The 26,682-nt window shown below is 37.2% G+C and overlaps 1 protein-coding gene across 1 annotated transcript in view; it reads right to left on the bottom strand.

Moving 5' to 3' along the window:
* DHX36 (DEAH-box helicase 36) overlaps nt 1–16,690 on the bottom strand; it is a 53,808-nt gene extending 37,118 nt beyond the window's left edge. The window contains exons 1-7 of the mRNA XM_046001954.1: nt 16,389–16,690; nt 9,294–9,418; nt 7,969–8,200; nt 4,999–5,037; nt 3,006–3,176; nt 979–1,058; nt 132–206 (exon numbers count right to left, since the gene is read on the bottom strand). Coding sequence (XP_045857910.1) covers nt 132–206; nt 979–1,058; nt 3,006–3,176; nt 4,999–5,037; nt 7,969–8,200; nt 9,294–9,418; nt 16,389–16,646 — 980 coding nt within the window. The 5' untranslated portion in view covers nt 16,647–16,690. The remainder of the gene's footprint in view (nt 1–131; nt 207–978; nt 1,059–3,005; nt 3,177–4,998; nt 5,038–7,968; nt 8,201–9,293; nt 9,419–16,388) is intronic.
* Between the last annotated feature and the right edge of the window lie 9,992 nt (nt 16,691–26,682).

The raw sequence follows: 26,682 nt of genomic DNA, 5'->3' as shown, positions 1-26,682 counted from the left end.
TGAAGTACGTAACTTAGTACAAAATTTAAAAACTGAACCATTCTACCTCCCCAATTAGTAAAATCCAATTTAATAATTACATCTTTGATAATGTTTAACAAAATGTCTGTCCTGAAGTGAAACATACTCACGAGTCTGACTGGAGCCACTGCAGGATGATTCCTGTTGTGCAGTATAAGATAGAACCCTGTTTCCTTGGCAACCGACTGTGAATGAAAGGTAGGATTTAACAGTTTTTGGTTTTCTTTACTAACAAATTAGCACCACTAAAGTTTAAAAGAAAATCTTCAATTTAAAACTGCTTACAGTTTTAATGAAAATCTTCACAGTTAAGTTTTTGGTCCTAGGAATGCCTACTGCAACAGACTAATGTGTAATACTACATTCAAGTAAACTATACATTATTTTCACTGTCATGATAAAACATTAATGATGTCTTTTTAAAGGCATAACCATTAACATAGCTTACATACCAGTAACCAGGCATACCCAGTAACATAACTTAATACACAGGGGCCTAAACTTCTGTTCAGTGATTGGAAAGTCAGTTCACTTAAAAAGATAAATGGAATCCTGAGCTCCAGAAAAGGGCTACAGAAATATAAGAGGGGATTAAAGATATCAGAATCAACAGTCAGTCGGGATGGTGGTAAGAGAAGATATGAGACACCAACTCCTTTTGTGTGCAGTGATGGCCTACTGATATACATCCAAGAAAAAGTTATTTCTCTAGCCATTTCATAAGGTAAAAGCATTTGAAGTTCTTTCTTTAGCTGTTTCATAATGTAAAGCATATTTTAAAAGGCATATTTAAAACTCCTGTTTGGATTTAAAAAGTTGCAAGCTTCTATACTGTAGTTACTTTAAATGTTAATTTTAATTGTAATCAGCATAACAAGAGGCAACATTTTTCTCCTTTATCTCTAACTTCACAGTTTCACTAAAATCTATATGACGCAACAGGTGAATGTTCTTTACCTCTGGAGACGAATCTGGTATCCAGTACTGTTACCATTGCCACAAGATTCTGCCCTTTCTGCAGCCACTCTCTCTGCAACCTTTTAGCAAAATAAAAGACATTTACAAAGAAAACATAATTTCCTTTAGGAAGAACATCTGGAACATCCACAAAATCTGGGATTGTTGAAAAAATGTTCATCAGTTTTTCCGGAGTTAAAAAAATAGAGACATATACTAGAATCCCAGGGATCTAAAATTGTATGTTGCTCCTTAAAAGCTCCAGACTACTTGCTTCTTAAATTCACTTTTCACCTCCTCTTATAAAGCCCTCCAAGGCCAAATTCTCTCTCATCATTATTTTCAAAGTGCCTTTCTACAGCATCATTCTACCTTTCTTTCTGACTAAGAGTTAAAATCAGGAAGGCGCCTGGGCTGCTCAGTCATTAAACATCTGCCTTTGGCTCAGGTCAGGATCCCAGGGTCATGGGATCAAGTCCTACATCAGGCTCCCTGCTCAACACGGAAAGTGCTCCCTTTCCCACTTCCTTGCTTGTATTCCCTCTCTCTGTCAAATAAATAAATAAATCTTTAAAAAAAAAAAACAAAAAAACCCCACCCACATTAAAACCATACTAAAGCTTATAAAACTTGTGTATAATTTGAGGGTAAATACATGTTGATACTTTTCTTTCTCCAGTTTTTTGTTTGTTTCTTCTCTGTAGAGATTGCTGTTGCTTAATTCCTGGTTCTTGGTTGTGTCCTAAAAGTTATGGCGGCCAAAGATGAACTTGGAACTGATGAAGTGTTATTATAATCCAATACTGATTTATGTAACTAAAAGTAACAACAGTCATCTTGTGCCAGAACAGATTCATGAGATTAGAAAACAGAAAATGGCATAATTAAGAAACAATACTTCAGAAGTAGAACTTTCCAGCCAGTATATCCTGTATTCACAGACTTAAGACCATTATTTCACTTTTTATTACTTATTAAATTGCCCATTCAAGTATTAACAGATCTTGGAAAAATAAATAAAAAGTAACCTAGTTAGCATATCTTCCTACTGTCAATATATATGTTAATGCTATATTAATGAAAATGATAATATTAACTTACTTAAATCTAGCTTTATAATTGTATTATAACAAAAGCGGGTTTTTACAGTTCTGTGATTTTATGTATTTCCTAGGAATATGACTGTACCAAAAAGATTGTTACTGTATTTCTGTAAACAGTATTTCTTAGAAATCAGCTTAAAATGCATACTGCATTTCCTCCAAAATACTGCCGTAATTGGTAATGCAGCTCCTAACCAGATTCTGTATTAAATGACTTAGAGATAATAGACTATCATGTAACTAAACACAACCATAAATTCTTATAATTGACATTTACCTATAAAATTACATCAACACTAAAATAAACTTACTATACACATCAAATGCTGTCAGAAACCCAAACATCTTTAAAGAACATATAACCCATACATTTAACTAGGACATCTAACTGAACAAACAAAACTGCTGTTTGCCCTAAACATGTACTTAAAACTATTAATAGGATAAACCTAAAACAATGCCTTTTTTTTTTTTTAATGATGAAGTTCCTCTTATTTAACAACTACATTAAAAACTTAAAAATGCAGTTAAAATACTGCAAGGCTTCCTGCTTTCACCACCAGTGTACTTACTGAAAAAACAGGACCAAAAAATAATACTGAATGAATTAAGGAGTAAAATTTAAAGCATCTATATGGATGGACACTTTTCGCAGCTTATAATCCTATAAAAATTTATCAGCTTTTTATTCTTCTAGTTTCATACTAAAATTTGCCTGCATTTATACTTAAACTTGAACACCTATCATCAGGAAGAGGTCATTTGAGCTTTTGGTGTTTACTACCAAATATCTGCTTTCATAGCAATATATCCTAAACCTAATTAAGAGGTCACTACACACATTCAAAATCAGTTTATTTCGAGCAAGATTAGGAGAATGGAAAATAAAAAGTGGGGAATTTTAAAAAGTGAGACATTACTTACTGAAATGGCACTAATTCTTCTTGGCTGTGTACAAACTATCCTGCATGCAGATCCTTTCCCTCTTTCAATGTAGTTATCCAAAATGAACTGAGTAACTTGAGTAGTTTTTCCACATCCAGTTTCACCACTTATTACTGTTACTTGATGGTTATCAATCATATTTACCAATTCCTATTTCAAAATGGAAAATAAGTGAAGGACATCATATGGTGACTAAATCCAAAAAATTCATAATCACAATTCTATCAAACTGAAGGTAACTGCTTTTAACAAACATATTAGGGGCGCCTAGATGGCTCAGTGGGTTAAAGCCGCTGCCTTTGGCTCAGGTCATGATCCCAGGGTTCTGGGATCAAGCCACGCATTGGGCTCTCTGCTCAGCAGGGAGCCTGCTTCCACCTCTCTCTCTGTATGCCTCTCTGCCTACTTTTGCTCTCTGCCTGTCAGATAAATAAAATCTTTAAAAATATATATATTAATGCTTTTGTTAAAGTTTTGTTAAATGCAATGCTGGCAGTTTGGGTATTGGATTCACCTGTTTTTCAAAAGAAAAGCCGCACCAAATTATAAAAAGAAAGCAAGGCACTGTTTGCAAGGCACTGTTAAGAAAAATGCACCACCACCACCACCACCAAAAAAAAAAAAAGGAAAGAAAAAAGAAAACACACCAATAAGAACAAGAGACAACAGGTAAGTTTTATGCTTAAGAATGAACACTGATTAAAAAGAATGCTGATTTGTAAGGCTACTGAATACAAGACAAATCCCAATACCTAAATAACACTAAGGACATTAAAGTTATATCACAACTCATACAATATGGCTCTACCTTCAGAAAAAGTTTTGTACACTGTCTTAAAGAACAAGAAAGAGTATAATTTATCTTAAGATTATTTCCTTTCAGTTAATTACAATAATGTTTTTAAATACCTAAATCAAATTGGTAAACTTCAATTACCTGGAAAACCTCATATTTGGTAAAGATCTTTTTTCTTAAAAATTACAAACACTAATATTTTAATAGTAATATTCACTGTATTAATAAAACCATCCTACTACTTCAAAGAGGTATTAGAGGTGACTTTTATCTATAAAAGTTTAATCAAAAAACCCAATTAAAAAAATTTTCCATCTGCTCTAACACAATGTATATATCAGAACAAGTTCCAAGACTGAACACTGAAATTATGGCTTGTACATACAGAGAAGCAATATGGGACTTATTCATTCAACAAGTATTAACTGGGGGTTGAGAGAGTATCAGGCACTGTACCGAGTCAAGTAATACATAGTGAACACTGTCCTCAAGAACTTAAAATGGCCCAGGAAAGAAAGACACACTACGGCAGGTCGTAGTTAAGTGCTATGAAAACCAAAATCAAAACAAAGCAATGCTGAGAGAACAGAGCAGGATGGGGAACTATATTATTCTCAGGTGACTGCGTAATAAAGCATAATAAATTAAATCACTATTTTTAGTAGTGCCTCAATATTAATTAAAATGTTTGTTCTCAAAGTAAGAGCAAGGGTATTTATCCAAAGTAACATATATAAAAATTCTGTTTTTGGAGTTCTAAAGATTTCAACTATAGACAGAAATGAGAAAACTTAAGGAAAATTGTTTCATGATCATTTTTTTCTTTTGGGCCTTCAAAAATTCAAGACTAAAATGAACTTTCAATAATACCCTTTAAGGGGGGACCCGGGGGGCTCAGTCATTAGGCATTATCTACCTTCGGCTTGGGTTGTAACCCCAGAGTTCTGGGTTCGAGCCCCACATCGGGCTCCCTGTTGGGTGGGAAGCCTGCTTCTCCCTCTCCCACTCCCCATGCTTGTGTTCCCTCTCTCACTGTCAAATAAATAAAATCTTAAAAAAAAAAACAAAAAACCCTTTAGGGGAAGGTCCATTTACATTTTTTCTCGATATACAGATTTTAAAAAATTATATTTAAGTATTTTGCAAATCAAATTAAATAGTGTACATTCATTTTACCTTTTGCATTCCATATGAAGGCAGCTTTTCCCTGAAATGCTGAAAATTTAAAAAAACTATTTTTAATTTTCACAAAAGAAATGTAATCGAATTATAATCATGGTAATCAGAATATATCATAAATACACTAGAATCCCAAAAGATTTTTATTACCTTACAGCTTATGTCAAGTACCAAGACCTAAAAAAGAGAATTTTTATAAAAAGGACTAACGTACTTAGGAATCCTTTATTTTTGAAACACTGAAAAAGAGAATTCTATTACAGTCAACAGGATGGAGATACTTTTTTAAAGTGGCAGTAAAATAAATCTCATCTGTCACTGAACAGTATTCTTATAATCCCTAAGTTACTTTTACCATTTTTTATTTTACATATTCATCTTAGATTTGTTTTCCATATCAGTCATTTTCCCACCCATCAATCCACCATTTAATAATCCACGAGGCACTGGAGCAGATTATTTCTGGGTACTGGCTTTTGAGAATAAAAGAAAATTTAAAACAAGTAGTATCTAAAACAGGAAAATCTGGTACTGCCATTTAAGAACTGTGATCTTAAGTCAAACTTGGGTCTTGAATCCCTCAAAAGTTTTCTCTCATAGGGCTGCTACGAAATCCACATGAAAAACCTTTATAAAAAAAAGCAAGTAGCAGTTTCTGACACATAAAAGCTACTTAACAAAATTTTGGTGAATTACAACTGGAATACTAGAGAGGAAATGATTAATTTCTGTATCTTTATTTGATAACGTTTTTCTAATTTTGAAAACTTTTATGGAATCTTAAACCTACACTACACAAAAATGACATACACTTAGGAGTGCTCTGGTTTACAATAACCTACATACATGAAAAAACTTCAGTGGTATAAAAAAATAAATCACAGCTTTAAACAAACTCCCTTTATTGTAAAGGGGAAAAAAATACGTAAAACTAGAACTGTCCTATCGCTGTCATATTTTTTCCAAATTTTTATTTCTTGAAACATCCTTATTTTTTTGCCTACTTGTCAAAATAGGAGACTAAAAAAATCCCCCACTATTTTTTTTCTACTGATATAATTGACATATAACATTGTATTACTTTCAAGTGTGCCAACATAAAGATTCAACATTTTTGTATGCTGAGAAATGATTACCATAATAAGTCTAGTTAATATCCATCACCACATATTTACTATTTTTTCCCCCTTCAGATGAGAATTTTTAAGATCTAAGCAACTTTCAAATATACAGTGCAGCATTATTAACTATAGTTATCATGCTTGATACGGTCAATCAGTATATGTGCTGCCGAAGCGAGCACTGATACGGTCAATCAGGTAATTCTTATAAGTACCATAAAAAGGGTCAATACAATGACTTAATGAATTCTAGCAATCTGAAATAACAAGTTGCCAAAATTTTCTCAGTAATTTTTAAATTATATTTAAATTATTTAAAATTTATTGATTTCTAAAAGTACTTCATGTACTCAAATGTAACCATCTCAATATATAAGTATATATAAGCTAACACATTAAACTTGAAACTAGCAGTAATCACTTTTGCTTTTTAAATATGTAATGCTGATGAAGACAGTTAAAACCCAGTATTCTTTCTCAAGACAGACAAACCGAATTTCTAATTTCCTAATTTGGGGCTGTAACCCGGAGATAACAGAGAATGAGATTACACGCTGTCTGAGGGCAAGAAATGTCTCAATTTTCAAAAAACAGAGCACAATGACAGGCATTAGCAAGTGGAAAATTAGTGTTTATTATATGAATGATACAAAAAAAAAATGGCATATTACCAGAAAGGATTAAAAAGTTGAGCTCTTAAACACATCTGAATTTTAAACCTGATTCTTTTACTAGCTGTGCAACTGTAGACAGGCCATTTAACGTAAGATTCTTTTTCCTCCTCTATATAACAGATGTGTAACCTCTTACACAGAGCTTTTGGGAGGTTTAAATGATGTAGTACATGTGAAGTGTCTGGAAGTGTCAAGCCAGTAAGAAGATCAACTATTTTTATGTTGGGCGCATTTCTTTTCCTAACTTCCTTTGAATTAGATCACTCATCTTCAGAATTTGAGTTCTGTCCTCCATACAAAGCAGACAGTAGCTAACTCTCCTTCTTAAGCCTATAAAAGCAGCTCTTCTCTTAACCACAACATTCTGAAATAATTCAACTTGAAATCTCCTGCCTTCGAATCTTATTTTTACTAAATGGGCATCAAAGAGCTACAGCATTCTAGCCCTGGACAACCTCACCTCACCTGTTCTAATCAGGATATCCAACTTGATCATCAGCGACAGTCAACAGATCCTTTCTTTCCCATGGAAGATGTGATATTCTGGCTTTCTCACCAGGGGCAGTAGATATGTGCATATTAAAGGTATGGCCCTCAAAATTCCATCAGTATTTTCTCTTAAAATACATGTGAACATTTAATTACATCTATCTCCAGAATATCCACAAAGCATAAATCTTATGTTTTAACAGGAAGGGATCTTAAAATATCTTGCCTAGCATGAAAAGAACATATTGAAAAACTCAGGAGAACTCCTGCTCTTGTCATAGTCCTATCCTCAAATGTTAAGCATAAGCGCATCATAACTTCGGGGCTTCAATTTCATCATCTGTCAAAGGAAGGAGTTGGATAAAATGGCCTAGAAACCTTACAATTCTAACCACCTTGTTTCTTATGACATCTCACTAAAGTGGCCTAGAAAAGTTAAACTAATTCCTTCTCCTCACTATATAAGGTCCTGTAGATGAGACAGGCTACCTTAGTTTATACTGTACTGCAACTACATTTCCACTGCTCTTCTCTAGTATACAAGAAAGAATTCCCACAGGGGATGGTCTACTGAAGTACCACTGATCTATACCATGTAGTACCTCTAAACATAAATCTATTTTCATCCAATGTAAGAAAAAACGACAAATAAAAACTTTTTCCACATCTTGCTTTTCCATTACCTGCATTTCGATATACCGGAGGTCACTTTTTTTCTTTTGTAAATCTTCCAACAGTTGTTGGTCTAAAGTTACATCTGGTTCATTTTCTTGCAAGAGATATTCAGAATCTCGGTCAATATATTTGTCCCTGATTCTAAATGGTCTTTTTTCTTGACTTATCAATTTCTTTTCCTGGTTTTCAAGTTTCTTCTCTGAGTTGGGTTTGTTCTCAGTAGGAGATTCAGTACCATATCTATTTTGACAAAATAAAAAAAATGATAAAAGGCTAAATGAAGAGCCACTCAAACCCTGAAAACAAAACAATATGCTATTTATTTCAAAATCACCAGCTTCTATTTTTTTCTTAGACCAATAAAGAAAATAGATTCTTATGAATTCAAGATTTCCCTCCCTGGGGGCGCCTGGGTGGCTCAGTGGGTTAAAGCCTCTGCCTTCGGCTCGGGTCATGATCCCAGGGTCCTGGGATCAAGCCCCACGTCGGGCTCTCTGCTTAGCTGGGAGCCTGCTTCCTTCTCTCTAAAAAAGAAAAAGATTTCCCTCCCTGTAAATAGGTATTACCAGATTAAGTTATTCCTTGTGATAGTTTAAAAAATTAAATTTCACACAATAACCATCCCTCCACCATTGCAAAAACTTACAGTATTTTTTTCAGATTTTCTGAACTTTATTTCACAACTTCATCTTCCTCCTGCCACCCCTTCTGAGTGCTATAAATAGGATGCTATATTACATAGTTCCAGAAAAACCTCTACTAAATTTTTCTCCAAATGATAAAAACTCCTGTGATCATTCTAAAACAGTAACAATTTAACTTCTTCCAGATCTCTCTCACAGGATAATTTTGGAAATACAAGATGAGTAGGAAAACAGTAAATAGTAATTTAATAAATCTCATATCCAAATAGACTATTCTTACCATTTAGCTTTCTGTGTAATGAATATGTTGTTCAATCTCTCACCAAATAAGCTCAGTCTATATAAGAAAAAAAAAACTTACTTCAAAGTTAAATTACACTTACTGAAGAGCCTAAAGATGTCATTTTTATTATCATTCCTTCCCTAGCCAATGCTATTAAGAAATATTACTATGATGGGGCGCCTGGGTGGCTCAGTGGGTTAAAGCCTCTGCCTTGGGCTCAGGTCATGATCTCAGGGTCCTAGGATGGAGTACCGCATCCGGCTCTCTGCTCAGCAGGGAGCCTGCTCTTCTGCCTCTCTGCCTGCTTCTCTGCCTACTTGTGATCTCTATCAAATAAATAAAATCTTAAAAAAAAAAAAAGAAATGTTACTATGTCCACTCTGTCAAATAACATGTTTTGTTTTACCCGTGATCTTCAGGAGCAAACCAGGAGATCTGTGCTTCTGAGTCTTTACCATTCTTTGCCTGGACTGAATGCAGCAGCTGCACAATCTGTTCTTCTCGTCGTTCATCCATGTGTACTACAGCTCTCTATTTTGTGCAAAGCAAAAAGCATCCTGATCAACGTTAGAAAACATGTGCAAAATTACTTAGTAACAAAAAGGTAAATGTCCAACAAATGTATATAAAATTTAAATTACCCAACACTTGCCCTCTAGTCCAATTTCACTTCATAAACCTAATGTTAACATCTTTGCATATATCCTTCTAAACTTTTTCTGCCACATATCTATAAAATTACCTCTAATATGACTGGCAAAAAAAGTACATTTATGTCCCTTACTAAAACTTTGGTTCCTTTATCTTCTACCCTCTCACATACTGATTATTATCAGTTTCCCCTATTTTAAATTTTCAAAGATACTAACAATTAAAGTTTTTAAAACACAAATGTTTTTTGCTGGGGGGCGTAGCTGAGTTGAAAACTGGAATTATTTTGGTTACAATGAGCATTTTAAAGTTCTTACACTAAAAGGATAAATATTTGAGGGAGGCACTGTAGAGAACAGTGAGTCAGAGCCATTATTTATACAGAAGAAAAGGCTAATAAAGGCTAAAATCACACACAGAAAAGGATGAATATATGGAGAAGAAGGCTGAGCTGAGACGAATAAAACTGATCAACACTCATGCAGATAATGCCTGAAGCAGGTGGCTATGATGCAGCTGCTTCACAGAATGAGAATAAAACAAACAAAAACACCAGAGAAGACGGAAGTTACACTATAGACAGTAAGAACAAGAATTTCTAAAACTGTTCTTTTATCGTTGCACATTGTAATTAGTTGAATTTAAACCCAGTAGTTAAGAGAGGAGAGATTTTTAAGTATGCAGACAGGAAACATGATCAAGGTATTAAATTAAAAAAAAAAAAAAGCTGCAGAAAATATATGCAGCAGGATTTTATTTTCATTATTATTAAAATAGGTTACTGACTTTACATTCTACATTTTTGCAGTATTTCTTCCAGATATATTTCTGACACATGGCAGAGCTACAGTGAAGTTTGCCAAATGGATGAATGACTGAATTCATCTTTTACAATGAGCATGTGTGACTTCTGTGTTAAAACCATTTTTCTCTTTAAAGAAATACACAAAAAGAATACTCTTTGGGGAATTCCAGAAGACTTCTTCAACTTACTAAAGAGTTTACAGACGCAGCGAACAGGGCCATCTGTACTCCAATGTTCATAGCAGCAATGGCCATAGTCGCTAAACTGTGGAAAGAGCCAAAATGCCCTTCAACAGACGAATGCATACAGAAGATATGGTCCATATATACAATGGAGTATTATGCCTCCATCAGAAAGGATGAATACCCAACTTTTGTATCAACATGGACAGGACTGGAGGAGATTATGCTGAGTGAAATTTGTCAAGCAGAGAAAGTCAATTATCATATGGTTTCACTTACTTGTGGAGCGTAAGGAATAACACAGAAGACATTGGGTGAAGGAGAGAAGTGAGTTGGGGCAAGTTGGAAGGGGAGATGAACCATGAAAGACGGTGGACTCTGAGAAACAAACTGGGGGTTCTGGAGGGGAGGGCTGGGAGGGCATGGTGGCAGATTTTAAGAAGGGCATGTATTGCATGGAGCACTGGACGTGGTGCATAAACAGTGAATCTTGGAACACTGAAAAAATAAATTAAAAAAAAAAAAGTTTACAAAAAAGCATCATTATCATACAATTGAAAGTCCAATCTAGTAAAACTGGCTGATAAGAAAGGTTTGCAAAAAAATCTGCTTATAGACAGGTACTAAAGCCCCCTCATTTTTTTTTTTTTAACTTTACAGCATGAAAATTTTTTTAAATGGTTTCTGTATCAGACTAACATATCTCTTCTTCATAGCATAGGATATACTCCACGAGGGCTAGGAGCTTGTACCTGGTTTCTCCTAGATTCTGCCCATGCATCTTCTTTTTTTTTTTAAACCTCTGATGATTTTAATCCATAATCATCTGTTGTAAAAACAACAGCAACAAAAAAACAAAAACAACAACAAAAAAAAAACCATTACTGTGAGTACACCAGAACCTCAGAGTGGTTCTGGGGATTCCCAACATAGAGGATCATTATTAGAACATTTTCGTCCTATATTTTAAATTCTGTAATGCCTTCAGCACTTGTTAACATTTATTGCTCTGTGTACCTACACCAGAGGGCTATCAAGTTAAGCTTTTTCTTGGCAGTTAGAATCTACAGTAACACTTTAATGATTACAGACTATACTGGAAGGATGCCTCAGGACATAAAGTCATTATCAAGCAAAGTTACCTTAAGGCCCAAAGGCACTGTTTCTTCCATTCACTTTCAAAATGAGAAAGGTAAGATCAAGCATTTTTTAATCTGAGGAACAATTTCTTTCCAACTGAAATTCATGCTATATCACTACTTCAACCAACCAAAACCTTACATGTTGAAGTTCTTACCTCTACTAGCAGAATAAAAGTTTTCCCTACCTTGCTATACGAAATTTAGGTATTCACAAAAAGGAAGGATGATTAAAAAATGAAACAGCCCCTCAAAACACAATTTATACTTTCTGGAAGTTATTTTTAACAAGGTTCTTCCCACAATGAGGTTCCAGAGGCTCTGGGCAGCTGAGAATTTAGGAGTACCAAAATTCCAAACCTGGATCTAGCCTGTCCTCCCCCCCTCCCCCCGTAGGTACATGAACAAGAATACAGTCAAATCTCTCTCTTTTAAACAAAAAATCCTCTTTTGAATTCTTTCCACCCTATCTGCTACTGCCCTTTCTTCCTACTCTTCACAGGAAAACTGCTTGAAAGTACTCCACTTCATCTCTTCTTCACTAGCCACCCCACGGCCATCTGGCTTTTACCTCCACTGCTCCACAGAAAGGGCTCTCATCAAAGTTACCAATGACCTTGTTGCTAAATCCAATAGACATTCTGAGCTCTTATGGGACCTCTCTGTAACACTTGCCACTCTTGACTACTTTTTCTTTCTATATACTTCTCCTTCAACACTGCTCCTTCAACACTACTCCTGGATTCCAAAACAACACTCATCTTACTTTCCTCTTCTCTGGCTCCTTCAACACTGCTCCTGGATTCCAAAACAACACCCATCTTACTTTCCTCTTCTCTGGCTGCTTCTTCCTAGGTAAGAATCTAAGAAACTTCTCTTACTCCACCCCTTAAATTTTCTTGTTCTAGTGATGCACAAGCTAGAAACACTGACGCCATTTGGGCGTCTGTAAGGAAAACAGAATCTCTGGCTCCACCCCAGTACCACATTTTATCAAGGTACCAGTTGATTTCCTCGACACATTCAAGTTTGAAAACAATGGCCTACAGAATTTAGGTTTGCACCCACTTCTCATCTTCTCTGGTCACTTCCTACTATCCACAGGACTACAAACTGCCAGTCTAGATTTCTTTAGGCATTAGAATCAGATGGCCTTCTACCTCCCCGAAATCCTCGTGCTTTTTTTCCCCATGGAATTTATTTATTTTAGAGCAAGAGAGCATGCACATGTGTGCACACGGTTGGGGGGACTCAGACTGAGCTCAGGACCTGAGCCAAAATCAAGAGTCTGACGCTACTAGGCACTACCTAGGCACCACCAAATCCTCACTTTTTGAATTAGAACAGAATCAAATTCCATCCTTAAGCTGAGTTCATCAGCTTCCTCCACCAAGCCTGTTCCTTATACAATCATAGATACGTCATTTATAATACTTGATTTCCCCTTGCCTCCAGATAAAAGCAATTTTGAATCTATTTCTTAAATCACTTTTTAAAAATCAATTTTTTTAAAAAAAGATTTTATTTATTTGACAGAGAGAAAGAGATCACAAGTAGCCAGAGAGGGAGGCAGAGAGAGAAGGGGAAGCACGCTCCCTGCTGAGCAGAGAGCCCGATTTGGGGCTCCATCCCAGGACCCTGAGAGCATGACCTGGGCAGAAGGCAGAGGCTTAACCCCCTGAGCCACCCAGGTACCCCTCTTAAATCACTTTAATCTATCCCCTTTGCTCCATCTCCACTCCCAATGTCCTAATTCAAGCTATCATTTCTCACTTTAGTTACTGCAAATGCTACAAAACTGGTTCCCTGTCCCAGGATTGCCTCTTTTCAACTCAATTTCTATATTGCTGCCAGAATGAACTTAAATACAAATTCAATCATTTAATTTTTTGCTTCAAATGATTTAATGGCTTACAGGAGTTCTTAGGGAAAGTCAATAAATTTCAAGGCCCGGCTTATTATTCTAGCCCTAGGCTTTTCAAATTGCTGCTTACAAAATTGAAGGATCATGACCAGTATTAATAAAAAAGAGAAAGCAAAAAAGGTACCAACAACACACCCAGAGCATTATACAGATAAATTAAGTATTATCTTACGATACTTTTTGTTCAATTATACATATGTGTGTACTGGGTGCAAATTAACATATATTCCTTTATATGGGAAGTGGTCAACAAGTTTGAAAGCCACTGCTCTACCTTCATCTCATCACACTAAACACCCTATGCCCTATTCTTTGAGTTCCTTGAGTCCTCCTAATCTCTAAATTGTGGCACCTGCTGCTGCTTCTGCCTGAAAATCCCTTTCCAAATCCCCCAACTCCAAACACATACACACTTTGCTACCCTTCAGCTTTTAGCTTAAGGGTTACTTCCTCTGGAAAACCTTGAATCTTCTTAGTTTGAGATAGGTGAAAGCCCATAATCTCATTATAATACTGTAACATTGTACTCTATCCCTACCATACCACAATTTCTGTAAGATAGAGACTACCGTCTATTAACATAGTGCTTAAGATACTGTCTCAGATATTTCGGATACTCAACTAAAAAAAAAAAGCTGAAAGAAAAAGAACACATTGTTAGAATGCAATAACTTGGTAAACAGGAATTATGTGAAAAGTAATTAAAGCTAAGGAAGTTGACTGGGAAGCAATCACAACTGGCTGAAGGTGGTGCAAAAAAAAAAAAAAAAAAAAAGGTAGGATAAACCAATCATTGAAAATGGTCATATTTAGATTGAGAAGATGGAGATGAATTTCAGAGAGAATGGTATGGGACCTGTAAAAAAAAAAAAGTGTTATTTACAAAAGCTGTAATTACATCATATTGGGGACATGGGCTCAGCACACTGAAGGAAACCTGGTATACTGAAACTATGTTACCAAGATTTCCCGTAAAACATGTTAGGATGCAATGGAAATGTATTCAACTCAGACAGAACTGATCTGGCTTCCATTCCCAAGTTGTGAGCTAGAGAATGAGATGACTTAATTTTTGCTTTTGAAAGCACCATGAGTGGTTCTATAAAGGACAGACTTAGTGGAAAGCAGGAGTGGAAGCTAGAAGACTTGTTAGGAGGCCAAGAACACTGAACAAGATAGTGGCGTGATTTATGGGGTAACTGCTGTGGAGACAAGTGGTTGGATTTGGAATATATTAAGAAAGCAGAGCAGGCAGATGGGCTGAAATGAAAGAAATATCAAAGATAAATCCCGTTTTTGCGTTGAAACCTTTACCAAAATAAAGTTTGGGGAGAGGAGAAATCCAGAGTTCCCTTCACAATGATCCATCATGCAACTAGCTTCAGATGAAAATAATAATGAACAATTTTTCCTGATTAAACTTTTCACCTGTTTACATCTTATTTTCCCAACATCATTATTTCTTCAGATCCCCATGGCAACATGCATAACACCCTGCATAACACCCTGTGGGAAACAGGGGCTAAATACAATAAAGAATAACTTTCTAGTTACCGCACACATCCTTTTATAGCAATCAACCTTTATTATTCTTCCAATTTTAAGATGACTTAGATAGGCTTCTCTCCGTTTAAAAAAAAGTTTGTTCATTGAACAACTTTGGGCTGATATGTGTGTGTGTGTATTAAAAGAGAAGAATGTGATAAGGTGTGAAGATAAATGGATAATGCCAAAAAACGCTTTGATGAAAAGACAAGAATAAAAGACAAAGAAATAAAATGATTTAGAAACAAAAGCCTAAATAAAAGTTTAATTACACACATTCTTTATCTAATACGAAGGACGTTTTTAAAGAAGTTACTAGGGTGCCTGGGTGGCTCAGTTGGTTAAGCAACTGCCTTCAGCTCAGGTCATGATCCGGGAGTCCCAGGATTTCTGGTCTCCTCTCGCCCTCTCTCTCTCTCTCAAATAAATAGGATCTTAAAAAAAAAAAAAGAAGTTACTAAAAAGATGCCTCAGACTTACAGTAAGAAAACTTCTGTTTAATAAAAACAAAATGCAATTAAAAAAAAAATTGAAGTTCCCACCAAGTGAACTTTGATGCGTCCCTTATTACAGATCTTCAAGATATAAATCAAATGGGCAATCACAACCTGAAGAGACTAAATCAAATCATTTTTCTGAAATTTCTTCTGTTTCCAGGATCCCAAGTTTCATTCTCAAAGAGGAGCTGCCAATCAACAGAACTCTCCCCAGCCCAACATAAAAAAAAAAAAGAAAAACAAACCAAACCACAAACCTGTAATTTTAAGATTATTTTAATACTAAAAATGAAAGCTAGACTATTCTTCTGAACGACCTATATTCAGAATAGTGCTTGACAGCTTTTATTCTGCGCAAACCTGTATGTTACAAAGAAGGCCGCTGTTTTCGAGCTCTTCAGGCAAGAGTGGCCATAAGTTTTCTAACAGAAAGGGTGGCCAAGGATACTATGACACGGACATCCTAATGAAGTTAACTTCGGAAAGGACCTGAACTTACTGTTTTGTTCACCGCTCTCACATCCTTAAAGAAAAATACACACTCACGTTGCTAAATCTAACTGCTGAGCATGGGCTAACGAAAAACGACAAAATATCCGCTAACGCAAGTTTTAGCAGAATACCTTTGCACACTTTTCACTTCACAAAGCACATGCAACAGCTAAGAAATAAACAAAAAGCAAGGAAAAGGTTAGGGGCGGCGAAGGGGAAAAAAATGCCCTGTCTCATCCCTCTCCACTATCAAGTCTCAGATTTACCTCCTGCCTCTCCGCCTCCTTGTTCTTCTGTCCCTGTTTCTTTGCATACCACAAGCCGATTTCGCGGCCTTTCAGGTGCCCAGGATGTCGGCCTCGGCCGCCTCGACCACCACCTCCTCCTCCGCCGCCGCCGCCTCCGGAGCCTCGGTTCCCTCCATGGCCTCCTCCATGGCCCCCCCCATAGCTTCCTCCATAGCCCCCGCCGGAGTTACGGGGCCCACCATCCCGGCCCCAGTTCTGATGGTAATCATAGCTCATTGTCCCAACGGACTACAACTCGTGAGAACCCGCAACCGCTAGAAATGGCGCCCGGGCCCGGAAGCGGGTGCACGTCCACTTCCGTTTTGCTTCCGGCGCCCAGCGCGAGAGGGAGGGCCGTTTGAGCGTCACAGCAGCTGCTTCCGGTGACGTCGCAGGCGGCGCCGTCAGTGGTCCGGAAAGTGGCTCGGGTGAAGTCGTCTTTGACGTGCATTCTGTTGTCTACCATTGTACCTGTGGACGGAAAGCGAGCAAAGCCTCGCAGGTTTCCTTTACCAACGCCCAACATGTGAGGCAATGGGTTTTGGTTTTTACTTTCTTATTACCCGTAGTGAAATCCGAAGTTTGCTTCCAATTAGGCTCTGGAAAATAGACATCTATTGACACAATAAAAGAACCTGAGGATGGAGGCATTTTCTCCTAAAAGTCTCAAAAGAAATGAGTTCATCATTTTTTTTTTTTTTTTAGTAGCTGCGTCTTGAAAATAGCTTCTCACCTGTTTCAAATAAGTATAAACTGTCCCTGCCTCTCTTAAAGGGTTATCGTTATTTATTGCCTTTATCCAACAGCATAACAAGGAGCTTGGCTGGCAAAAATAAAAAAATGCTCTTAGGCGGGGTGCCTGGGTGGCTCAATGGGTTAAAGCCTCTGCCTTTGGCTCAGGTCATGATCCTGGGGTCCTGGGATCCAGCCCCCACATCCTCTCTCTGCTCAGCAGGGAGCCTGCTTCCTCCTCTCTCTGCCTACTCTCTCTGTCAAATAAATAAAATCTAAAAAAAAAAAATGATCTTAGGCAATTTAAATAAAGGCAGTTGAAGAATCATATATGTTCATGTGAAGCCATATATTGTTGATTGACCAGGCCACTTAGTGTTTAGCAAAGTTTTTGAGTAAATCAAATGACTGGGCCACACAGGCCTGAATGTCACCAGAGGACCTCCAGTTCATTTACATATTTTAACTGATTTAAAGGTGCTGGCATCAGCTTTCATTTGCTTACAGTCTTGGAAAGGCAAAAGAAATTACTGTGCAATAGGTCCAGACTACACCTCTGGGGCATAAAAATTATTTTGAGCAAAGGCATTTGAGTTTGAAATATTTCAACTTCCTAAAAGCAGAGCCTCCCAAAGGAATTCAGAAGAACTCAATTGTTATAAATCCCTTCCCCTGGGAGAGAAACCAACAAAATTGACTCATTACTGGAGACTAGAAATCAGCATCACTCCTAAGCAGAAATTGTCACAAGACTATAATATATTCCGTCTCTTCTCATAAGAGCCCATTTTTTCCTCCCTAGAAGTTGCTTTCCCATGAGTATTTTTCCTCCTCCCCTTCTATTAAGATAATATATAAGCCCCAAGTTCTAAACTTTTCCTTGAATTACAGAGAGAGAGGAGGAAACAGGCTCCCTGTGGAGCAGAGAGCCAGATGCGGGGCTCGATCCCAGGACCCTGAGATCATGACCTGAGCCGAAGGCAGCGGCTTAATCCACTGAGCCACCCAGGCACCCCGAATTACATTTTTTTATGTAGTCCCACCCATTTGGGATTAAATCTATCTCTTCTCTTGCTAATCTTTCATTGTTTTAATTTTCAGTCTCGGAGGATAAACTTAAGAGAGTAGAGGAAAAGATTTTCTTTCCTAGCAGGCATTAGATGTTACAGCAAAATAATTTAATTTTAGAATCAGGTAAGTCCTTTCTAAAGAATGAGAGGTTAAGCAGTGACTTTTGAGATAAATAGACTTTAGCCAGACTAATGGGGAGTAGAGAGATTGTTACAGGTGGAGGAAACAATGTATGTGAAGAGAGATGATAAAATATTGGAGAGTGAGGGGCATCTGCGTGGCTCAGTTGGTTAAGCATCTGTCCTCAGTTCAGGTCATGATCTCAGGATTGTAGGATCTAATCCCATGTTGGGCTCCCTACTCAGCAGAGAGTCTGCTTCTCCCTCTTCTTCTGTCTGTCCCCGTTTGTGTTCTCTCTCTCTCTCTCTTTTGCTCTCTCTCTCTCTCAGATAAATAAAATCTTTAAAATATATATATTGAGAGTGAGAAAAGTCTACCCTTAAACTTTAAGATTGTTGGAGAAGACCAAAGAGGTATAAAGGAGCCTAATCATGGAGGACCTTATATGCCACATAGAGAACAATATTAAACTTTAAGGAGAGTGGTTCTTTTTGGCTGCTTTGAAGAAAAAGGAATGGAGAAGGCAAGAATGGATAAGGAGAGGCTAGTTAAAAGGCTATGATTTAGGGGAGGCAAGATGGAATATGAAAAAGACTAGAATTAAGAGATATTGGGAGATTAAAAAAAAATCTCAGATTTGATGATTCACTGGATGTGGACAATTAGAGGAAAGGGTCAGATAACTCTTGAGATTAAGATTTGAATGACTACCAAATAAAGAGATCCTGAGATGAAAAATACAGGATGAGGAGGTTTTGTTTTTGGTTTTTTGTTTTTGAATGAGGGAACGATTGAGTTAATGCATTTAAATAATACATGTGGAGGTGAGGCTCAGCTAAGTGTCTGCCTTCAGCTCAGGTCATGATCCCAGAATCCTGTTCAGTGGGGAGTCTGCTTTTCCCTCTGCCCCTTACCCAGCTCCTCTTCTCTCTCTCTCTCTCACTCATTCTCTCTCTCTCTCTCTCTCTCTCTGTCTCTCGTACATGCACTCTCTCTAATAAATAAATAAAATCTTTAAAAATTTTTATATAATACATGTGGAATTTGAGGAACCCATGAAACATACAAATTGAAATATCTAGAAAGTGGTTGGTTACATGAGTTAAAAACACAGAGCAGGGGTACCTGGGTGGCTCAGTGGGTTAAAGCCTCTGCCTTTGGCTCAGGTCATGATCCCAGGGTCCTGGGATCGAGCCCCACATCGGGCTCTCTGCTTGGCAGGGAACCTGCTTCCTCCTCTCTCTCTGCCTGCCTCTCTGCCTACTTGTGATCTCTGTCTGTCAAATAAATAAATAAATAAAATCTTAAAACAACAACAACAACAAAAACAACACAGAGCAGACTGAGATATATTTTGGTAGTCCTTGGCAAATATGATTAAGACTAAGGAATGAATAGTTCCAATAAATGTATTGGAATTTATTGGACATACCTGCAATGATAAGTATGTGAATTTTCAGTGGGTGAGATTGGGTGGGCATACTAGGGATCGTTGGGGCAAAATGTGAAGGAAATACTGTGGATTGTTGTTAGCTAAGAGAGTTTATGAACTGAATGGGTCTCCTCAAAATTTATATGTTGAAGACCTAACCCCCAGGGTAGCTACATTTGGAGATGGGGCCTCTAAGGAAACAATTAAAGTAGGTCATGAAGTTGGGGCTCTAATCTTATAGGATTAGAGTCCTTATAAGAAAAGATACCAGAGAGCTCATTCTCTCTTTCCTAAGAAGAAAGGCCATGTGTGGTCAAAGACCTCGCCAAGCCAGGACCAGTGCTCTCACCACGAAACAAATCTGCCAGCACCTTGATCTTGGACTTCCCAGCCTCCAGAACTTTAAAAAATAAATTTCTATTGTTTAAGCTGGAATAATACCATAAATATATGGTACTTATTTATTAATAAATAGCATTTATTTATTAAAGCAATAAAGTGGTTTAATAGCACTGAAACCAGTGGCGTTTAGTGAGGTGGCCTGAACAGACTAATAGAGTAATAAGACTATTAGGGAGTAAGTGGGGAAGAAAACTAGCATTTATTTGTTGCCTAGCATTTGCTAAGTATTTGGCTAGGCAGTTCACATTTGTGGTCAGCAGACTAATGACCTCCATAGATGTCCACATCCTGTCCCTAGATCTGTCACTATGTTGCATGGAGCACTGGGTGAAGATGGAGGAAGAGGGCCACAAGCCATGGAATGTAGGTAACATCTAGAGCTGGAGAAGAAAATGTATTCTCCCTTAGAGCCTCCAGAAAGGAACACACTCTACCTACCCCTAGATTTTAGCATAGTGAGGACCCTTACTAAGCGTCTAAACTATAGAATCGTAGGGTACTACATTTATGTTAATTAAGACTGAGTTTCTGGTAATTTGTTATGGCAGCAATGGAAAAGTAATATGATATTCCATATTTCACATAATCCTTATGACAACCCCAGAGAGAGGTAGTTTTATCTGTTTCCTGCTAAATTCTGTTATTTCTCTTCACCTCATGTTTGTTAATCCTAAGCAGAATCTTAGTTATCAACTTAAAATTACTAATTTATCCTGACTTCTTTTTTTAAAAATTTTTAAAAAATATATTTTATAGGATATTATTTATTTATTTGACACACAGAGAGAGAGATATCACAAGTAGGCAGAGGGGGAGGCAGACTCCCTGTTGAGCAGAGTGCCTGATGTGGGGCTCGATCCCAGGACCCTGAGATCCCAGGACCCTGAGATCATGACCAGAGCCAAAGGCAGAGGCTTAACCCACTGAGCCACCCAGGTGACCCTTCTCCTGACTTCTTTAGCATGAAGTAATATGGTCTTTCTTGAGGCTGTTGCTTTAGGCAGACACTTTAGAGCAAATGTTACTGTAGTAAAAATCTGCCCAAAAGGAAGGTTTTTAAAGAAAGACCACAAAGGTATTAGTGGGAAGAAAAGTAGCAGTTGATACTTTGGGTTTTGTTTTGTTTTCCTGCTTTGCTTGAAATCTGCAAGAATTCTTAGGTTACCTAATGCCCGAAGACAAAAGGAGTGACTGGCTCGGTTATAACTGCCATTGTTACTCTTGCTGATACTCTGCTTTGTCCTGTGCTCTGGGCAGGCTAGAAAGATGTCTTTCTTAAATGTGCTCTCCACTGATCATGAGCTTTGATATTTTTACAAACTTTTAGTGTTGTATCACAGACACATCTGCCGCTATTCATAGGACAACTAGAAGTAGGAAAAAGGATGCTAATAGTGCAAGTGATATTTATTGAGTGTTTATTATACGTCAGGTACTATGAATAGGCATATTTTTTACCTATTTTATTATGGTTAGGGTAAGAAAGTCAAGGGATGGAAGGACTAAAAAGAATGAGACCTCCCAAGGCAAGGATCCCACTATCACTGGTATATTTCATGAGGAATAATGTAGTCTTATGAAAGTTAGAAAAAACTAAGTGTCTGCCGCAGTATTTATTCCTCCTTGCTTTAAAAACTTCCATTTTCAGTCCCTGAAACCTCATTTATCTATTTATCAGAGACACTTTTGTAATACTAAATCAACATATTTTCAGTCCTCTCCCCTATAAGTCATGTTCCCCAGTAGACATTTCACAATTATAACTCTAGAGAGGGGAGAGTGTGAAGTCTGCCTTAAGAAAGATGATATAAAGGAATGAAAACCCCTGATACCTAGGAAGTAAAAAAAAGAAGGAAGTCTTACGTTATAAGAGAATATGGGTGAAGGTAGAAGGGAGGGGAAGATGTGTTTAAATTTTGACCTCCCTCCTTCATCTCAGCTTTCAACATATTTCCTGCTTACCACTTTGAAAGCACACCATATTTTGAATATTTTTTAAATCTCTGGTTATAGTTTTTAGTATATCCAGTGTGCTAAAGAGAAAAGTTAATTATTGAATCCCTGCATTCCCCTGGAATTCCGGGAGATTTTACTTTTTCTTTTCTTTTCTTTTTTTTTTAAGATTTTATTTATTTGTCTCAGAGAGAGAGAGAGAGTGAGCGAGCTAGTGAACAAGCAGGCAGAGGCAGAGAGAGAAGCAGGCTCCCTGCCAAGCAAGGAGCCTGATGCGGGACTCGATCCCAGTACCCTGGGATCATGACCTGATCTGAAGGCAAAGGCTTAAGCCACTGAGCCACCCAGGTGTCCCAAGATTTTACTTTTTCATTATCTCAAATTAATCTGTCCTCCTTTATGCCAATTTTGTCAGCTCCTATCACCAGTTTCCTTGCTTCTCTGACTTTTACGGAATCTTTTAGATGAGTCAGGATTTTGTTCTGGATTTCATTCTAAAATTGGTAAACACTCCCTGGGGCTAATAATACATTATATGTTTATAAGAAAACAAAAAAAAATTATTTAAAAAATTGGTAAACACTGAGGTGTCTTGATCTAAGAACACCAAACCTGTGTTCTACTTAGATCCATCAAGGGTATTCTTCTTGAACAAAGAAGAAAATCCTATCTTCATCATAGTGGGGTTTTCATAGAAGAAGTAGGGTTTCAGAGAAGTTGCAGATTCTTAACCTTCATTTACTATTTAAAAATTTTATAAATAGGGGCACCTGGGTGGCTCAGTGGGTTAAAGCCTCTGCCTTCGGCTCAGGTCATGATCTCAGGGTCCTGGGATCGAGCCCCACATCAAATAGGGGCGCCTGGGTGGCTCAGTGGGTTAAAGCCTCTGCCTTTGGCTCAGGTCATATCTCAGGGTCCCGGGATCGAGCCCCACATCGGGCTCTCTGCTCCGCGGGGAGCCTGCTTCCTCCTCTCTCTCTGCCTAGTTTTGATTTTTCTCTGTCAAATAAATAAAATATTGAAAAAAAAATTATAAATAATGGTATGACTAAAAGTTTTTACAGATAATCTTATCTGCTTGGGCTCTCCTCATCCCTAATCTTCCTAACATCCACTCAAGAATAACAGAGCTCTGGAGAGTTCAAGTGTAGGTCAAACAGTGGTAGAGTCAGAATCAGAATCAAGCCTTCTGATTCCTAGCCCAAGGCTTTTTCCACTGTACAGCCAAGATAGTTACACACTTGAAAGTTTATAGATTGTGGATATGTCAGTTACAGTCTCTATAGAAAATAGATGGGTGTCTGCCTTCGGCTCAGGTCATGATCCCAGTGTCCTGGGATTGAGTTCGGCATCACACTGGGCTCCCTGCTCAGCAGGGAGCCTGCTTCTCCCTCTCCAGCCTGCTTCTCTTTCTCCAACTCCCCCATGCTTGTGTTCTCTCTCTTGCTATCTCTGTCAAATAAATAAATAAAATCTTTGAAAAATGTATATTAAAAGAAAACAGGTAACAATCTTAAAAACAAGGTAATTCAGAGAACATTTGTATATATACATGTTAAAAGTATGTATACAAGTACAAAAGATCTTTTAAAGGGACTATAAAAGATTTCATTAAGCTGGAATTAGTAGCAACAGAGATATTATTATTTCTAGGCCCAAGGTGAATGAAGAAAGGGAATGAGTACCGGCATCCTGAAAGAAAATGGCATAGAGTCAGCTTTCTATAAGATGCAGTGACTGCTGATAAAAGGTAAGATCCAGTCCAAGGTGAAAAGGAATAAATTTCCTGACCTCACTCTCTTCCTTGTCTCTGATCTCTTGCTGGAAGTCCCCATTGTCCAAACCCAGTGGTAAGCAGAGAGCATTTGTTTCTGTCTGTTTACATGGTTGGTGCAAGTCAGTCTCTTGGTGCAAGAGAGTAGGATGGAGAAGAGTAGAGAAATTTGCAGGAGAAAAGTTAACATAACCAGTGCTCTGGTGCAGAGCATACTCTGATGCTTTTAGTTACAGTGAACTGTAAATATTTCAATAAAAGGCAAAGATCAATCAGAGAATTTTTCTGTCCGTTTATTTTTCAAATGCAGATATTATCTGTTTTCAGCGTCCTCTTTGAATTTAATTGTCCAAGCATTCCGTGGCTCCAGAGGTACTTCTTTCTTTGTGATTTGGTACTTTACAGTTAGCAGTAGGAGTGGGGTGTCCTCACGTTTAAGCTAAGCTTCTGAAGGCATGACATTCTTGTCCCCCTTTTATTACCTTCTTTCAGGGTAAGTCTTGATGACATCGAAGCATAATTTTCTTATTTCACGCAAAATACTGAAAGAGAATATTTTTAAAATTCTCTAATAGAAATATGAAAAGCAAATGAAGGACTTTTAGCAGGAAATGTATAGGCATTCCTAGTTTCCTTTTTACTTACTATAGGCATATTGTGTTTTGGGGGGAAAAACACACAGATTAGGTATAACTTGCTTTACGACTATAGAGTGATTGTGTGGTTTATTGTCCAATTCTGTAAAAGTTAAAGAGAATGCTATTAATTTTTATGCCAGGAAAACAATTGTAAATTGGGACCAGCCCAGGCAAACCAGACATTTTGTCATCATTAACTATGAATTATTGTCACTGTCTGCTAATTCCATCTGTTTCTCATGAAAGGAAAAAGAAGAAAAAAAATGGATCCCAGGATCCATGTTAAAGATCTTCTTGAGCATCTTGCATAACATACTTTCCCTTGAAAACTACATAATCTCATTAAATAAAGTAGTGGATTTTTCTTGGTCTACTGTAAACAGATAATCTGGGAGCTTAGGGAAAAAATATTACGAATGAGTCCCAAGAAAAAAAAATTTTAACAATGAATTTTCATCTAAATAATGAAAATACAAAGTCTTAAGTCTTCTATGAAGCAAGTAGATATGTATCTTTACTCCTGTAACCAGGTGACCATGGATTTGTCCAAACCCTAGTATTTTTTGATCCTCACATTTTAAAGCTTCTGGGAATTGTATTTCTGCTGAGTGGCAGAAATAAAATTTGCTTTAGAGATTTTTTTTTCTTTTTTTCTGGACAAGTTACTCAGTGAGACTATGAATATGTGAAGGTAAAGATTTTCCTCTAAGAAAGTGTTTCAAGATGATATGAATCCAGGAATCTAAATTGTTCTACATAATATTGCAAAATATTGCCATTGTAGTCATTTTGTATTGGGATTTTGACTGCCCAATGCCAAGTTCCTGCTTATTCTCCAAAAAAAAAAAAAAAGTGTTTTTGCATATGTGAATGTTTGCACGTGTGTTCTTTATGTATTTTGAAGTTGAGATCCCAAGACTGTAGGAAAGACATACAAATATGATTTTCTTTGTGTCGGAGCTGAAGAAGAGATCATATAAACAAATTGACCTAGGTTTGGAGCAGTATAGTCTGGTCTAGACTCAAGGCCAAATAACTCAAACTTGGGGAGATGTACTATTCTTGGATTATGGTATGCAGTATCTCTGCATCTCATTATACCAGGGAGGGGGCAGTATTTATGTTCTATTATAGTATGGTATGTTTTTGTCTAGTTAGGGTCATAGCATGTGGCGGGGACTGGCTGCTAGCTGTTCACCAAATTTAGGTGTCTTCTTCCTGTGCACAGATAAATATATATATCTGTCTCTTTTGAAGTTGAGGATGGTTGTACATTGAGATGTCTCCAATGCAGCAGAAGCTGCAGTGGCTGAGCCTCTGTTTTCCAGGCCATCCCTGAAACAGTCCTTGTAGGATCCTCCTTGCCCTTTCTCCTCCTGCCAGCTTAATACAGATGAACATAATGATCATAAAAATTGAAAAGGTGGAACTGCAGGATAGCAAGAGCCTAGACTTCTAAACCATGTCTTAGAGGAGAAAGCTCAACTGGTTAGGAACATTCATTTAACTGCTGCTGCTTTTCTTCGACTTTGTCTTCCAAATCTTGCACAAATACCTCTCTCTGGCAGATGCTAAACCTGAAACTCGCTGGCAAGAAAGAATGGAAAATATACTTTTCAGGCTTCTAGTTTCCGTGATATATGGAAGACTCTAGAAACACTGGGATTTTCCAAGGTGTTAACAGAAAATAGATTGCCATAGGTAATTTTTTTCCTCAAGTTACAGGCTCAAGTTACTTTCCTCAAATTACAGAAGTGAGTAATTTATTCAGTAACCAAGGAAATTCTTCCTATTTATTGAATTAGAATACAATACCATCACCATCTCCACTGCTATCACCCTAATCCTAGCAAATATCACTTCTAACTCAGACTACTAAAATAGCCTCCTGTTTCTTCTGTAATATTTGTACTTTCATAGTCATTTCCCTTGACAATAGACAGTAATTTTATATTCAAACGTGTCATTCCTTTGCTTAGAACCTTCAATGACTTCCTTTAAATCAAATTTAAAATTAGATTCACAGTCCGTACCTGGTCTTCAAGGCACTAATGATATGTCTCTCCCTGCCCTTATCTGTCTTTATTTCCAATTGCTTTTTCTCTTTCTCACTTATCTGCATTTGCATTGACCTCCTCAATGGTTTCACAA

Source organism: Meles meles, chromosome 4, assembly GCF_922984935.1.
Source record: "Meles meles chromosome 4, mMelMel3.1 paternal haplotype, whole genome shotgun sequence".
Lineage (NCBI taxonomy): Eukaryota > Metazoa > Chordata > Mammalia > Carnivora > Mustelidae > Meles > Meles meles.
The sequence above is the reverse complement of the archived record's forward strand: the minus strand, read 5'-3'. Positions and strand labels throughout refer to the sequence as shown.